Source organism: Cydia fagiglandana, chromosome Z, assembly GCF_963556715.1.
Source record: "Cydia fagiglandana chromosome Z, ilCydFagi1.1, whole genome shotgun sequence".
NCBI classification, from domain to species: Eukaryota; Metazoa; Arthropoda; class Insecta; order Lepidoptera; family Tortricidae; genus Cydia; species Cydia fagiglandana.
In genome coordinates this window covers 28,536,697-28,551,815 of record NC_085959.1, presented here as the reverse complement: position 1 = coordinate 28,551,815, position 15,119 = coordinate 28,536,697, and the positions used below count along the sequence as shown (strand labels likewise).

Sequence of the window (15,119 nt, the reverse complement as noted above, 5' to 3'; positions counted from 1 at the left end):
AAACCGACGACATATAGCTAAAAAATTAATACAATTTTTTATGTTAAAACTTACAACTATAGCTGAAATATACAGATACCAGAGATGGGCATTTCGTAATTGATTCCTGATTCCACGATTACTCGAAATTACTTTGTAATCAGATTACCGATTCCCAGATTACTTTGTAATCTACAAAACCAAATTACTAAGTACAATTCCATTTGAGAAATCAGGAATCATTTTTTCTAATATTACAATTCCTAGTAATTGGAATCAATGTCGATTCCTCATTACAGGAATGCATTACATGATTCCTTTCAGATTACATTTCGTACTTCTACTATCAAAAGTACATTTCGATAGTAGATATGTATAGATGTTGTTGATGTTGGCTGACTAGATATAAATGCACTTTATTTGAATCAGGTGACGACTTTTATGTCAAAGTGCACGGCAGACAAGTGGGATTCCAAAACTGTCATCATTTTCGAATTCTGCACTCCCTGAAACCTATAAAACGACACCCATGACGACTTTTATGTCAAAGTGCACGGCAGACATGTCGGATTCCAAAACTGTCATCATTTTCGAAACCGGCACTCCCTGAAACCTATAAAACGACACCCATGACGGCTTTTATGTCAAAGTGCACGGCAGACATGTCGGATTCCAAAACTGACATCATTTTCGAATTCTGCACTCCCTAAAACCTATAAAACGACACCCATGACGACTTTTATGTCAAAGTGCACGGCAGACATGTCGGATTCCAAAACTGACATCATTTTCGAATTCTGCACTCCCTGAAACCTATAAAACGACACCCATGACGACTTTTATGTCAAAGTGCACGGCAGACATGTCGGATTCCAAAACTGTCATTATTTTTGAAATCTGCTCCCCCGAAAACATATATGATACAGTTTCACACAAAAAGTGTATTTATGGATGGGAGAAGAACGATCAAAGGTATTTTGACACCGAGTAATGTAATTTAGTCTGAACAATATTACGTAATCAGATTACTGGAGAAATTGATTACGAAGGAATCACGATTACACTTGTACTTAGATATATTCAATTCCAAAGGAATCAATTACGCAAGTAATCAGCGGATTTGATTCCAGTAATTTCGATTACCAAAGGAATCGATTACTAAGGAATCATGATTACTGTAATGTAATGTGTAATTTAATTCCAAAAGGAATTGATTACGCCCAACTCTGACAGATACTTATATTTTCTTACTTATACTTACTTTTCGAAACCAGTACAAGTGTACCGCCAATATTAAAAGTAATATCTAAATTTATCATCATGCCTAGCAGTCATAAATCTAGCAGGTTAAATCTGTGAAATCGCCTTTAATTTTAGTAAATTTTGCATCGTCAGTGAAACAAACTCGGAAAATTAAATGACAATAATTGTATTGTCTTACAAAGCATGATTAATTCGCTGTAGCAACTAAAGCTTAATTTAAATCAATGAACAGCAATGACTGCGCACACTGACGCATAATAATACATTCTTGGCATACTTATTATTTATTAATAGATATCTAATAAGTGACAAATCGACTCCGTGCAATTGCATTGTGCATTGGCCTTACATAGTCTTTCGGGTTCCACCCGGTCACCCCTGTGTGTGTTCGTTTGTAAATAAATCGTATATTATGTTGCCTGAAGGTTCACTTCACTGTTATTTTTGATTTATGAACAATGGCTAAATCAAGTAAACTACTTCTTAATTATGATAAATGACAATGCAATAATTACGGTACCATGGAACTTATCTGATGATGCACTCGGAAGGTAACCAAGGGAACTTTTCGTTGGAAAAACACATACAAATTGATTTTAGACTTATTAGAAAGGTTTTGAAGTATGGGTACTTGATAAAGATGCAAAGCAGAGGAAGTACTGTCAGCAATACCTGTGTAAAAAAATAAAATAATTTCTGACAGTTACTTGATTATAAAGTTTGGTAAATCATTCAGACACAGACAACTTAACATAAGTATGTACTTGTCGCATCGCAAAGCAGGCAATATAACTACGGAACTTAAAAGTATAATAAATTAGCATTGCTTCCTGCTTAACATAAAATAATTGGCATATTAATTCGCTTGCTTGCACATGCACACAATAATAATAACGGTCATATTTAGTCTCTAATACCATTCGCAAATACATGATAAATACAAAATTCCTTATTTATACAATTTGACACTGCAAGCACGGAAAGAACATACTAGGCGAAGTTTATTACAAGAGTACCAGGGCACTATATTACTGTGCTACTAGATTGATACAAGAGTTACTTCGAAGCCAGCTGTAAAAATCACTCCAAGATACGCTTTTTAGTAGTAAGTATTGTGTATGGCTAAACTTCCGGATGAGATTAGCTCAGGACCGGGACAAGTGGCGTACTAGAAGAGAGGCCTATGCTCAGCAGTGGGCGATAAAGGGCTGAAAGATGATGATAGCTAAACGCATGTATGTGTAAACTGACCGGTGGCGTGTGCATGATGGTCGTGGTGCTGGTGCAGCAGCTGCTGCTGCCGCTTGTCGAGCAGCGCGGCGGCGGCCATGGCGCGGTGCTCGCCCCAGCGCGCGCCGCACACCGCCCACTCGCACAGCACGCGCACCACCGCGTACGAACACGCCCACTCCTGCACATCACGCAACACAGTCAGACTAGCCCGTCTGCTGCAACCACATATCACTTCAACTACCAGATAGAGAAAAAAGATACAGAGAAATTAGTTGGGACGGGAGCAACTATGTGTGTCGAAACGTCGGTAAATCAAGGTATAATTCGCGTTAGACCCGTCTATAATGTGAGTTAATATGTATTCAAAACGCGAAAGTTTAAAATATTATGTGTGATGATCTCACACCTTTTGTAAACGTCTCGTCGAGCAGTGTTTGTGTAGTGTGTGGGTGCTATTTTAAGCATTATGGCTTGCTATGGGTATTTTAATAGATATAGGCTTCAAATTAACCATCTATTCCAATAAGGTTTACTATTTTATGTATAAAATAGTTGAAGCGGTCATAAGGTTGTAAGTGTATTCAGGTAAACTTACTGGGTCCTTGATGTCAGTATCCTTGGAGGGGGGCGTGCAATGAGCGAACACCTCCTTGTAGAGCGTATCCAGATTATTGTTGGGATCTACGCGGTCGAAGCAGTGCCGGTCCAAGGCCTCCAGCACGGCCAGCACGCGCGCTACGGATCACGATCACATTAATAACACACGTTACAACAACACACCAATGAAAGCAAAAAGTGAAGGTTCTGAAAATACCTTGAGAACTAGTTTGCCATTTATCAGTACACCATTTACTTTCTGCCTTTTTGCTTCTTGCGGCGATTTTTTGTTCAGCTTCATAAACCTTTAAGGCACAATAAAAAGAAAAATTAATAAACAGGTGTAACAAAGATACAGGGCACATTAAGCAATATCTGTTCGTTCATACCATTTTCCTGTGGTCTTCAGTAATTTCCGAGTCCATATGAGGCATAGGCAGAGCGGACGGCGGCAGCGGCAGCAAGTCCAGGGGCGACCCCTGCAGGGATGAACCACAGCCCGACCATACCATAGCCGTAGGACATTCTACGCAAATTATCTGCAAAACTCAATTAGATTAGTTTTACCTTATCCTGGGTATTGTTAGTTAAGTTATAAGTACAGGTAGAAAAAGAGGGAACCTGTAAGATCGTTGCCAGTTGGATGATGACGTCCCTGTGGTACGGGCAGGTCAGCACCTCGCCGAAGCCCACTTGGATTGGATTGAGTGCTGCTGTGATGACCGCCGTCAGAGTGGTTTTTGTATCTCGTATAGGCGAGCCGTCTTCTTCTTTTATAGGTCTACTATATTCTTCCTTTACAGGTCTGTTGTATTCTTCTTTGATAGGTCTATTATATTCCTCCTTTATGGGCCTATTGTATTCTTCTTTGACGTCCATTCCCTGCGTCGGGTTCGGTGTGCCTAAAGGATTGGGTGTACCCAGTGAGTGAGGGTTGGGTGTCCCCAGTGAGGAGTGATTGGTGCTAAGAGAACCCTGGCTGTGTTCCGCCGGCGTCCCCGAACGCTTCATTTGAGATAACATCGGTTTCAGTTCGTTAATGCCTTGTTCTGTAGCCGGAGACATTGATCTGAGTGGATCTGAAATAAATTTATAGAGTAAAGTAGGTAGGCATTGAAACTAGACCGCGTAAAATACGAGTATACTATAATTATAGATATTTACACCTTACCTCCTGATCTGTCTGTGCTTTTCGAGAAAGCCAAGGGTTGGTTGAGAGTGCGTATCGTGCTATCAGACAGCACGGAACAGATTGCGGCGGCTTTCTTAGCACAAGTGGTCGCCAGCCTCCTCGACAGGCCTTCGCAGAACACGAATTCGCTCATGTGTTGTAATGCCAATGGAAGAAAAAGCCTACAAAGTAATAGTTGAAAAATAAATTGTGCTGTTTTGTGATTTACTATTCTGAAAGGTAGTAAGTGTTTAAGGATTTGATAAAATGCTTTACACTACATATGATGCCACTTTACCGCACTAGTAATTAGTACATTACGTACCTATGTCGAAAATTTAAAGGGCCATATGTACTGTAGAACGTCGTACGATAAATGTGCGAGTAGGTAATTCGCAAATCGTGTCGATGTAAAAACACTCCCTTTGGCCGTGTTTTAATTTACCGCCACTCGTTGCCAATTTCCTATTTTTCTCACTTGTATCGTAATGTACAATTAAAGAAAAGCCCACCTCAATAAACCATCGTCAGCTGCTCTCTTATCAAGCAAGTCAATGATCCAAGTGAGAAAGTCGTGTCGGTCCAACAAGCCCTCGTCGAGAAGGTACTTGGCGAGCCGGCAGCAGTAGTTCCACAGCTTCAGGGCTTGCCGCCAGTCCGTGCCTTCAGAGGAGCTGGGCGTCGACGACCCCAGGGCTGAATCAATTCCAATATAGACAGTTTAGCCAATTTCACACAATTACATAATTTTACTCAATTTGATAGCAATGTGCAAAAGGGTCAAAGGGGTATACGTTTATTGTTTGTGGTTTCTAAATTGTATAAGCGGATTCAAACCTTGAATATTATAGAAAGCAGAAACATCAAAAAGTCACAAGTTTGTCACAGCTTTGAGAAATAAGAGTTAGTATGTTTAGAATGTTCGACCCAAAAATTTAAATAAAACTACAAATTGTAGATAAACCATGTTTAAAAAAACTACATACTGTTCGTATTCCCTGGAGAGTGCATAGAATTAGGTATACTTGAACTATTAGGAGTTGAGCTACCAGGCGGGTTGCCAGAGGAATTATGACTGGGCGTGCCTTGTCCTGTAATAATAAAACAAGGGGATTAGAAACGACATATAGTTGGTCAAGCAGATCTTGTCAGTAGAAAAAGGCGGCAAATTTGGAAAAATAGGCACGAAGGGATATCGTCTCATTGAAAATTTGAATTTGGCGCCTTTTTCTACTGACAAGATTTGCTTGACCATCTATAATTAGAATTCCAATTTGTTGGTGTGCAGTAGCTGGGATAGTCACCTGACTGAGAGGGAGGCGTCTTGTCAGACACGCTCCCCGAGGCCGCACACTGGTAATGCTCCGCTAACTTTGGTATTTGATCTTTGAGGAATTTAATTAGAGTTGAGGTCCATTCTGTAAGACATACTCGGAAAGTTAAGCTACTGTCACAAATTAGAGAACACATTAATATGTAATTAATTAATATATGTATTATAGGTAATGTAAGTGTTTAACAGAGAACTTATTCAATGTGCCATACACAGACAAACAAAGTCAATTGAATAATGGTAGGGAAAAGGGTTGGGTAAAATTTTATTTACCACTTTTATTCTTAATTTTCATTTAATAATTCATTTGTGGCATAATAATTGCCGATTTTTTTATTTGTGCCGTCTGCACACGACACGTTATTTCTTATTACATCTTGGCGAAAAATAAACACTGCGAAAATTGCGAGTTTCGTTTAAAACTTTAATGTATGTCAGTAGGTACAGTACGAGCCAATATTATATCACGTTCATGTTTTTACGGTAGAACTATTTTATATATTTGTATGTGATTTCCTCCTCGCTACTTTAGGTAGACTAGTAGTAGTCCTTTGTGCGAGCATATGTAATGGTTTTTTTGTAGGTTGTTTTTTAAATATATATAACCAACTGAATTTTTTTTTATTACAGCTTTATTAGTTATACCTTAGTCTCATATTATTGTTTATTTGTTTATTGTCATTTATTGCATACATGTATATTGATGCATAGAAATACATGATGTTAGGAAGCGTACATGTTCTTCTTCTTCTTCTTTATTAGGGGCTATATAAGGCTCCAAAGCCTATGTATCACTGCGACCATTCCTGATCTATTGTGATCGCCACCTACTACAACTCTCGATCCAACCCTGCAACTTCAAATAGCTGCAGGATTAGCGCGTACATGTTACCCTGTGAGGGTGTTACAATATGATTGTAGCTGTCTTACATTTACTTAAACACTTAATTATTACTTAATTCTCTTATATTTATAATAGTTTATTTGAATAAAATACATTTATGTCCTTATAGAGCTTGCTGTACAACTTAGTCAACTTGTGTAATGCACTGAAATATTAGGCAAAGTACATTATGTGGCGTAGCAGGTAGCAAACAAGAGGCTTTGTCACAATAAGTACCTATGTTTGGTGATATTCAAGTGCAAATACTCCTCTCCGTAGGGTGTGTCCTACTCTATGTAAGCACATGTATGAAATAAAAAATTGATGACCAAGTGAATAAATACTATGACACCTATGGACGGACAAGTATGAATACAGACACTATAGTCAGTGTCGTAGCTGCGGAGAGCACTTCCTGGGGCCATGGTAGTGCATCTAAACATATTGTTAGGCTAACTCGTAAACTGGGTACTATTTACTTAGTGATTCCTCTGACGCTTCAGTTTTAGATGATAGGGGCTGGGCAAAGAAATTGATAACAAATATCATCCATTAATATGTTTCCCAAAAAATATATGATGATCTTAGTCGATAGTTTCAGCATGCTATCTATCTTACTTTACTACATACAATAATATGATTCATAAATATACTTTTCTTATGTTATACTCAGGGTTTAGATTATTATTCAAATAATATTGTTTTATTTAATATGTAAAATAGAATTTATAAATGTACCACACTGACAATTAATGTTGGAGATATGCGGTATAGCCATGACTGTGTTACATTTTGTTTAATTTATTTTTATGTTTTGTCATGAATAAACGCTATCTATTCTATTCATTACCTGTGGTGGGATCTGGCAGCTGCCTCTTCTTGATCTTGGCTTCCGAGACGGCCACAGTGTATGCAGAGCTAAGTTTAATGAACCATGCTGCTCTTGGCATTGACACTTGGTATTCTGTTAATGTTATAAATATTTCTTCCTTCTTATTAAAATTTGGTGCCTTTTTGGATAGCTGGGACAGTGGTTTACTTCCTAAAACAAAATAAAACAATTATGGAAAATATTTTCCTTTAAAATTTTTTTTAGTATTATACATTTATATTTGATTCACATTCTATTGTTATTCTATTCCTTTAACATGTTCACTGCAGTAGGGGGTCGAAAGACCCTATACAAAGTATGGTTGATTACGAGTTATACTAATTGCCGCAGCGAAGGTGTTAATGTTAATGGTTAATGGTAATGTTAGTGGTTAGTGGTTGAAATAAAATAAAAACATTAAGTACCTGCTAAATCCTTAAACCATGCTTCAATTTGAGCTTTAGTCCTAGCAGTGGCTGGCCAGAAGTTATCTTTAGGATTTACTTGTTGTCTTTTCCTGCCACAGTCAGGAAGGGTGTTCAGTTCTTCCTTTTTGGACAAAATTCCAGAGAAAAACTGTCCTATCTGTAAATAGAATTCATATATCAATATTAAGTGTATTAGTAATGAAAACTATTGCAGAAGCACCTACTACTTACCTTAGATGCAGAATAGTTAAAATTCCTAGCAGTGCCAAACTCGTCACTAGAATGCGGGGTTGTAGAAAACCCCTGCTTTACGTTAGTAGAAGTGAGTTCATCTTCTTTTTGACGGGGTTCTTGCGGATACACGTCTGGCGGGCCTAATCGGGGCCGCTTGAGAGGCCGTTTTTCGTACATGATCCCCATAGTGTCAGGATACAGTGATTGGTCTGCAAATGAAATCATAATATTGTACAGTGTGGTAACAATACACAAGTGAATATGCTAGCAAGGCAAAATTTATGAGCTTGCAGTTGCTTACCTTTCATTTAAATAGAGTTACTTTTTACATGATATCATTATAGTAACCTAACTCGCCGTCCACTACAAATATATTATTAACAAAATAAGGTCCTTATTGTAAAAATAGTGTCACATTTTTCAATAACAATATCAAAAAAACTGAAGCGATACGACAAACGTAAATTACATCTCCCGTCAATAGCCTCGACTCAACTCGATCGTATCTTCCACAGATAGAGAAGAGTAGCCACAAAAATTAGGACACCACAGATTCAACTTCAACATTTAAGCGGTTACCAGACGGCATGATTAAGCAAATAGGCCACATAAAGTTTGTAAGTCCGTCCATGGGTAGTTTAAAAAAGACACGGCGATACCTCCTCCATTTTAGAATTTATTTCTATTAGGTGGCGCCCTTAATAATTTTCTACAATTTCTTGTCGGATTATATAATATTATAGTAAGCCACGAAGCCGAGGCAAAGTGGGTTTTCTAAGTTTTCTTTGCCAAAGTATATAAATTAGTGCATTCACATCACACTCGTGCGCGAATCATGGCAGTGCGAAGGCGCGAAGTGTGCAGTCGATTTCCGAAGCCTAGCACGCGAGTGTGGAGCTTTAAATCTTTAAATGTGTTAACCAACATGACGGAAAAAGTCAGTCGGATATTGAGAACGTACCCTGACGTATTGCCATTGCCAACTGTCAAAAGTAACAATAACAAATCAGAATAATTTTTAAGGTTAAGTAAATTTTTTTACTAAAATAAATAATAATAATGCCACCCAAAAAACAGCCCGAAAAAACAGGCAAGGGAGGGAAACCTGGAGGTGATGCAAAAGGTAAGTAAAAAATATAACGTGAGGGATTTTCGAATAGGGAGGTTGTTTTCTGGTCAGTGATCATTTGTCCCAAATTGTGGGCAAGTGCAGGGGATCACATTGAGAGACCGTCAGTGGCGGATTTGCAGTCTTTGCCGCCCTAGGCCCCAGGTCCTGTAGCCGCCCCTTTCTCAGCACCCATCATATTGACTACATTTTGAGTTATTTCTTGTTATCATCAGCGAATTTTTTGTCACGATTTGCCGCCCCTATATATCCTGCCGCCCTAGGCCCGGGCCTATTGTGCCTTAGGGCAAATCCCCCACTGGAGACCGTAAAACGAATGAATGGCTGAGACAACAGAGCTATTGTAGGTCACTGATGTTGTAGAACGCGTAGCCGGTTTGAAGTGGGAATGGGCTGGTCATATAGCACGAAACACCGATTCATGGACTAAACGACTATTCGAGTGGCGACCATAGGGGATAGGGGAGAAGCGACATCAAAAGGACTGCGGGGAGGAAGTGACTCCAGGTCGCACAGATCCATGATGAGTGGCGTAAAATGAAGGAGGCCTACGCCCGAAGGGTACAAATGAGTTAAAGAGAGAGAGAGGCATAGCTAGGCGTGGTCGGGTTGGGCCGTCGCCCACGGCCTCGCACTTAGTGGGCCTTGCAAAGCCAACCTTTTTACATTGGGAATACACATTGAAAAGAGCCTCGCAGAAGATATTAGCAATTTTCAAAACTATCTTAAATTCTAAGGTGATATCGGGTAACCATGGAATATCCTGACAAACATCCAGATATAACCAAAAAAGCCCTGAAACCACCCTTAACTGCATAGAGGACAGCCATTGTTTAAAAAAAATTAGCTAGCTGCATTAAAAATAATGCAACAAGTCATTTGCTATGGCAGCTAGAGACCATCGCTTATTCATGCGGTCTGGGCTTATCCATTAGGTACTTAAACCTTATTTTTATTGGCTAGTTTTTGACCCCACCCCGCTCCCCTATGGTGAAATGGTGATGTTTCATGATCCACCTATACAATGTTATGTGTATTTTTTTTACCAACAACAAAACAGTTTTCTAACGCGACCCCCTGGGGGGTTAAGGGGGAATCCATGAAAAACTTTGAAAAACACTGTTCTAACACATTGCACAAACAAAAGTACGTACACACTGTATGAATAGAATTCATTCATGAAGTGGGTATACACTTTTGCAGCAAGGTGTACATACGAGTACATACATAAAGGGCGTTTAAGAAAAAAATTGGAACCATTTAATAGAACGGTCAAGTGAGATTCGAACTCGCGCCGCAAGGGATCCGTGCCGTACATGTATTTTTAGGGTTCCGTACATCCAAAGGAAAAAACGGAACCCTCGAGCTCAATGATCACTCGTGCGTCTGTCTATCTGTCTGTCACAGCCTATTTTCTCCGAAACTAGTGGATCAATTAAGTCGAAATTTGGTACACATATGTAAGTTTGTGACCCAAAGACGTAATGTAACGTAAACAAATGAATTTTAAACATGGGGGGTAAATGAGAAAATTAAAAAATAAAGTTTTTCAAACTATATCGTATGCATATCAACATATCAAATGGAAGAGTTTAATGTGAGAATATCAAATATATATTCTTTTATAGTTTTAAAATAAACAGTTTAGAAGTAATTCAAGATAATTTTTAAGAAAAAAAAACCGACTTCCATGGGGGCCGATGAAAGATTATTGTAGATGGTACACTATGTAGAAAAGGAGGTAAAACCACCCACTTTTTTACTAGCATTTCGCTTCTGTATAATGGCTCCTCTACAGGATGGGCCAACGCCGGCCACTCCAAGGGACGCAGCCATGCACTATCACTTGCTCCCTCTAACGCATAAATGCGTCCCTTGGAGTGGCCGGCGTTGGCCCATCGTGAAGAGGAGCCATGAGGGTCGTAGTTCTAGCCTAACCTAACCCACTCCTCAGATAGCAGTTCGGTTCTGTGCGGATCGCAGTTCGAACCTAATCCGGTCCGACTCCGGTCCGAATCCGGATCCGAGTCCAGGTCCGAGTCCGAACCGGATCCGGGTCCGAACCGGATCCGGGTATGAGTCCGAGTCCGGGTCCCAGTCCAAGTCAAAATCGAAATTCGTAATCACCAAACGTGTACCATGCGTCATTGAAGAGTTCTGTTCTGGTCATCATCAGCAGTTCCACTTCATCAAATGCGACAGTTTTTAATGTAAATGCTTGATTTTATGATGAAAATACAAAAAAATCTATACGTATGCCTTTAATATTTGAGGACTCGATTCCTTATGGATCCCATCATCAGAACTCGAGCTTGACAAAAATGTGGCTTAAAAACTTAACTTGCTTAACGAACATAACGAAAAGGAAAAATCGCCAAACGTGAACTATGCGTCGTTTAAGAGTTCTGTTCTGATCATCATCAGCAGTTCCACTTCATCAAATGCAACAGTTTTTAATGAAAATGCTTGATTTTCTGATGTAAATACAAAAATCTCTATACGCATGCCTTTAAGATTTGAGGAGTTCCCTTGATTCCTCATGGATCCCATCATCAGAACTCGAGCTTGACAAAAATGTGGCTTAAAAATTTAACTTGCTTAACAAACATAACGAAGAGGACAAATCGCCAACCGTGAACTATGCGTCGTTGAAGAGTTCCGTTCTGATCATCATCAGCAGTTCCACTTCATCAAATGTCACTTTTTTGGATGTATATGCTTGATTCGTTGATAAAAAACCAAAAATCACTATGTGTATGCCTTTAAGATTTGAGGAGTTCCCTCGATTCCTCATGGATCCCATCATCAGAACTGGATTTTGACAAAAACGGGACCAATCTGTATGCATATACATTCAATCAAAAAAAGAATTTTTAAAATCGGTCCAGTAATGACGGAGTTATGGAGTAACAAACATAAAAAAAAATAAAAATAAAAAAAATAAAAAAAAACATACAACCGAATTGATAACCTCCTTCTTTGAGATTTGGAAGTCGGTTAAAAATAGGCAAAAAATGACCATTTATCTCCAAAACTACTGGGGTCTAAAATTTTGAAAAAAAAATACATAAAATAGGTCTTTACCTATAAATAGATGTCAGGAAAATCTATTGGAAATATGTAGTCAAGCGTGAGTCGGACTAATTAGTTCGTTTTTGATCCGACCCCTACGGGTTTTTTAAAGGCAATTCACTCGCGTTTCACATACAAAAAATACATTGTTAAAAATTGAGTAATGTACGGAACCGTGGAACGCGAGTCCGACTCGCACTTGACCGGTTTTTTTACTATGTATTTTTTTCTCCAACCGACTTATATTTGAATGGTTTGTAGCTTTTATTGTTGTGAAAATACCTATATCTATTTATTTATTATTGTATCTGGTTTTGTATGCTACAAAAAATATATTATGCGTAGTATGTTGTATGGAATCCTTTATTAGGATTTTTTTACTATCTAACTTATTAACAGCTCATGAGATAGAAGCTCACAAAAAGAAAGCGTGAGCTTAGTATTAGGGTTCCGACTGTCACTTGTCTTGGGGTACGAAATCCGAAAAACGTAAACATTTAATTATCCATTCTTGATGTAGTCTTTTTCCTCTTATTACCCCAACCGTCTCGTCGATTTTTTTCTGCGTTTTCCATTCAAGGCCGCGTCCAGAAGTCTCTATATTCTGGCTATGTGTCCGTTTTTTTTCCAATGTATAGCAGGTAAGTACCTATGTCCTAAATGCGTAAATTCAGTCGCTTTTTTTGTCCTGGAAATAGATGAATTTTGTATACCCCATGCTCAATTTCAGGCCGGTTGTCTTACTTCTTAGATTCCGTTCTTAAGACTTTTGGTTCGATCGTCATCAATGTCATCATATTCTTGAGGTTCTCCCAATGTAGGATCTAGATTTTTAGTAAACTTCAGATTGGTATTCTCCATTAATCATGACTTTTTCAGTCTAAAATGATAGAGTAGAGGAGCCTTGGTGATTGGTGATATTGTCACTTTGCCCGATTAGCTCTGTAGGGGGAGATACGAGTAGAATTTGGGTTTTTATAATAGGTAGTATTGTAGTTGGAATTTGGTGTCTTACTTCACTCTAATGTAATTAAACGCTCAATGAAGGCTAGGATAAACGTTTACCCTTAGGTACTTAATCATTACATTTTTGTAAGACAATTTAAAGGGTTGACGTTGTATAGAGTTGCTGCTTTGACTCTTAATAATATATGTTAAGAATCTTAATTATATATTGAATCTGTTGACTGAGGACTCGAAAGAAGAGCTTGTCAAATAAATGTTCTAGTAGAAGTAGACTGATTGGTTTGTGTGTAACGTACTCGTACTCTAGGTACCCTATGTCCAGATTAGATTCCCAAACAAGCTTATGACATGTTCCACAAAACGCCACATCATGAATTCATGAATTCACTGCTAAGTTGGTTGAGATGTTTATTTAAATAAAAGTATACTGGGTATACTGGGTAAAAAGTCGGGTAGTTACGAAAATCGTACAACATACAATCTTTTTATTATTAGACACTTTTTCCGAAATAATACGAATATACTTTTAACTCTTTGATTAGAATAAACTTTATGTCTATAATTTCTCTTAATCCAAAACTTTTTTCTTTTGAATACAGAATCTGGCGCGAAAGAGAAAAAAGGTGGGACAGCTGTCAAAGTCAGACACATATTGTGTGAGAAGCAGTCAAAATGTTTGGAAGCTTTAGAAAAACTTAAAGCGGGACAGAAGTTTCCTGAGGTAGCAGCAGCATATAGCGAGGACAAAGCTCGGTCGGGCGGCGACCTCGGCTGGCAGACGCGCGGCGCCATGGTGGGCCCTTTCCAGGATGCTGCCTTCGCCTTGCCCGTCTCCACCGTCGCTAATCCCGTCTACACTGACCCTCCCATTAAAACTAAATTTGGGTACCACATAATTATGGTAGAAGGAAAAAAATGAGTGACATGATTTTGGGATTCGAGTACTTTTGGGCGATGCTTTTATTGTTAATTATGGAGAGAATATGCTGCTTGCAGGAGCAATTTGACGAGGACTATATCGTGCTCCCCGAGGCTCCTAGACCTGATGAGGTCTCGGACGATTTTTTCAACTTAGAAGAGTTTACAGATACATATTAGTAAGTAATCTGTGTCCGTAAAATAGATGTTTAATTCCATTTTGTTAATAAGTAAGCATGTTGGTAGGTATTTTATTTTATATCGGCCCAATGATAGGTATCTTGCGACAGTAGCCTAAAAGATTAGCACTTATAGGAGTTTGTATGTTTCAATTTAATTTTTGTTTGTCCAGTCCTCGTTCAACACAAGCGATCAATGGAAAGTCTTGCACGAAGCGGTGAATTTTTCCTTTAATTTAAAAACGTTTTATGTACCTACGCATATAATGCCTTAGTAATGTCACCAAGAGTTTTTAGCTATCGTAAAAGCACTATGATCAAATTATTAGGCTTAGCTTAGCATACAAGCTTCCTCTCTTCTCTTCCTGATAATTTGACATGCAATATAAAATTGATCTCGAAAACATAAGCAAATATTTACAATAGGCAAAAACTATACAATGCTAAAAGTTAAATCGATGAATCCTTACATTTTACTTTGCCGTAGCGTTAAATAGATAAGAGTCTTAGTAATTTTTTCCAGTTCTCTGAAGCCGAGTTTTCTGCGGCTGTGCCGCCACTCTCAAGTTACCATGCTGCTGACACTCTTCCACTTCTGCAACTTTTGTTTTTGGTTCGTAATGACAAAGAAAGCTTCGCCCATTACCATGTCCCTCTCTTTATCACTTTTGGATTTAAAACATGTTATTCCATCATGAATCATGAATGGTAATAATAAATATTATGCAAGCATCCAAAACGCCTGTTTATTCTGAAATTCTTTATTTCTCAAAAAATCTTCCATTACATTTGCTCGTCGATACACTTGCATCATAAAGGGAAAAAATAATAAGACATTATTTATGTATAAATTATAGCAGTCT

General features: G+C 38.4%; 2 protein-coding genes across 5 annotated transcripts in view; one reads left to right on the top strand and one right to left on the bottom strand.

Moving 5' to 3' along the window:
• Positions 1-8,511, bottom strand: part of LOC134678591 (mediator of RNA polymerase II transcription subunit 12-like) — a 31,508-nt gene extending 22,997 nt beyond the window's left edge. For all 4 annotated transcript variants that reach the window (XM_063537215.1, XM_063537219.1, XM_063537218.1 and 1 more), the window contains exons 1-13: positions 8,294-8,511; positions 7,990-8,201; positions 7,756-7,915; positions 7,310-7,501; positions 5,548-5,661; positions 5,230-5,334; positions 4,756-4,939; positions 4,244-4,425; positions 3,694-4,151; positions 3,462-3,611; positions 3,290-3,377; positions 3,071-3,210; positions 2,494-2,653 (exon numbers count right to left, since the gene is read on the bottom strand). In XM_063537215.1, the coding sequence (XP_063393285.1) occupies positions 2,494-2,653; positions 3,071-3,210; positions 3,290-3,377; positions 3,462-3,611; positions 3,694-4,151; positions 4,244-4,425; positions 4,756-4,939; positions 5,230-5,334; positions 5,548-5,661; positions 7,310-7,501; positions 7,756-7,915; positions 7,990-8,201; positions 8,294-8,300 (2,152 nt within the window). In that variant the 5' untranslated portion in view covers positions 8,301-8,511. The remainder of the gene's footprint in view (positions 1-2,493; positions 2,654-3,070; positions 3,211-3,289; positions 3,378-3,461; positions 3,612-3,693; positions 4,152-4,243; positions 4,426-4,755; positions 4,940-5,229; positions 5,335-5,547; positions 5,662-7,309; positions 7,502-7,755; positions 7,916-7,989; positions 8,202-8,293) is intronic.
• A 457-nt stretch (positions 8,512-8,968) lies between these two features.
• LOC134678995 (peptidyl-prolyl cis-trans isomerase NIMA-interacting 4) lies at positions 8,969-14,995 on the top strand. Its single transcript, XM_063537765.1, has 2 exons — positions 8,969-9,115; positions 13,759-14,995. The coding sequence occupies exons 1-2, from the start codon at positions 9,052-9,054 to the stop codon at positions 14,076-14,078; spliced, it is 384 nt and encodes a 127-aa protein (XP_063393835.1). The 5' UTR covers positions 8,969-9,051; the 3' UTR covers positions 14,079-14,995.
• Positions 14,996-15,119: the final 124 nt, after the last annotated feature.

Coding starts and splice junctions, on each gene's coding strand:
- LOC134678995 (XM_063537765.1), top strand. CDS start 9,052: ATGCCACCCAAAAAACAGCCCGAAAAAACAGGCAAGGGAGGGAAACCT. Junction 9,116..13,758: donor ACCTGGAGGTGATGCAAAAG/GTAAGTAAAAAA, acceptor TTTTGAATACAG/AATCTGGCGCGAAAGAGAAA.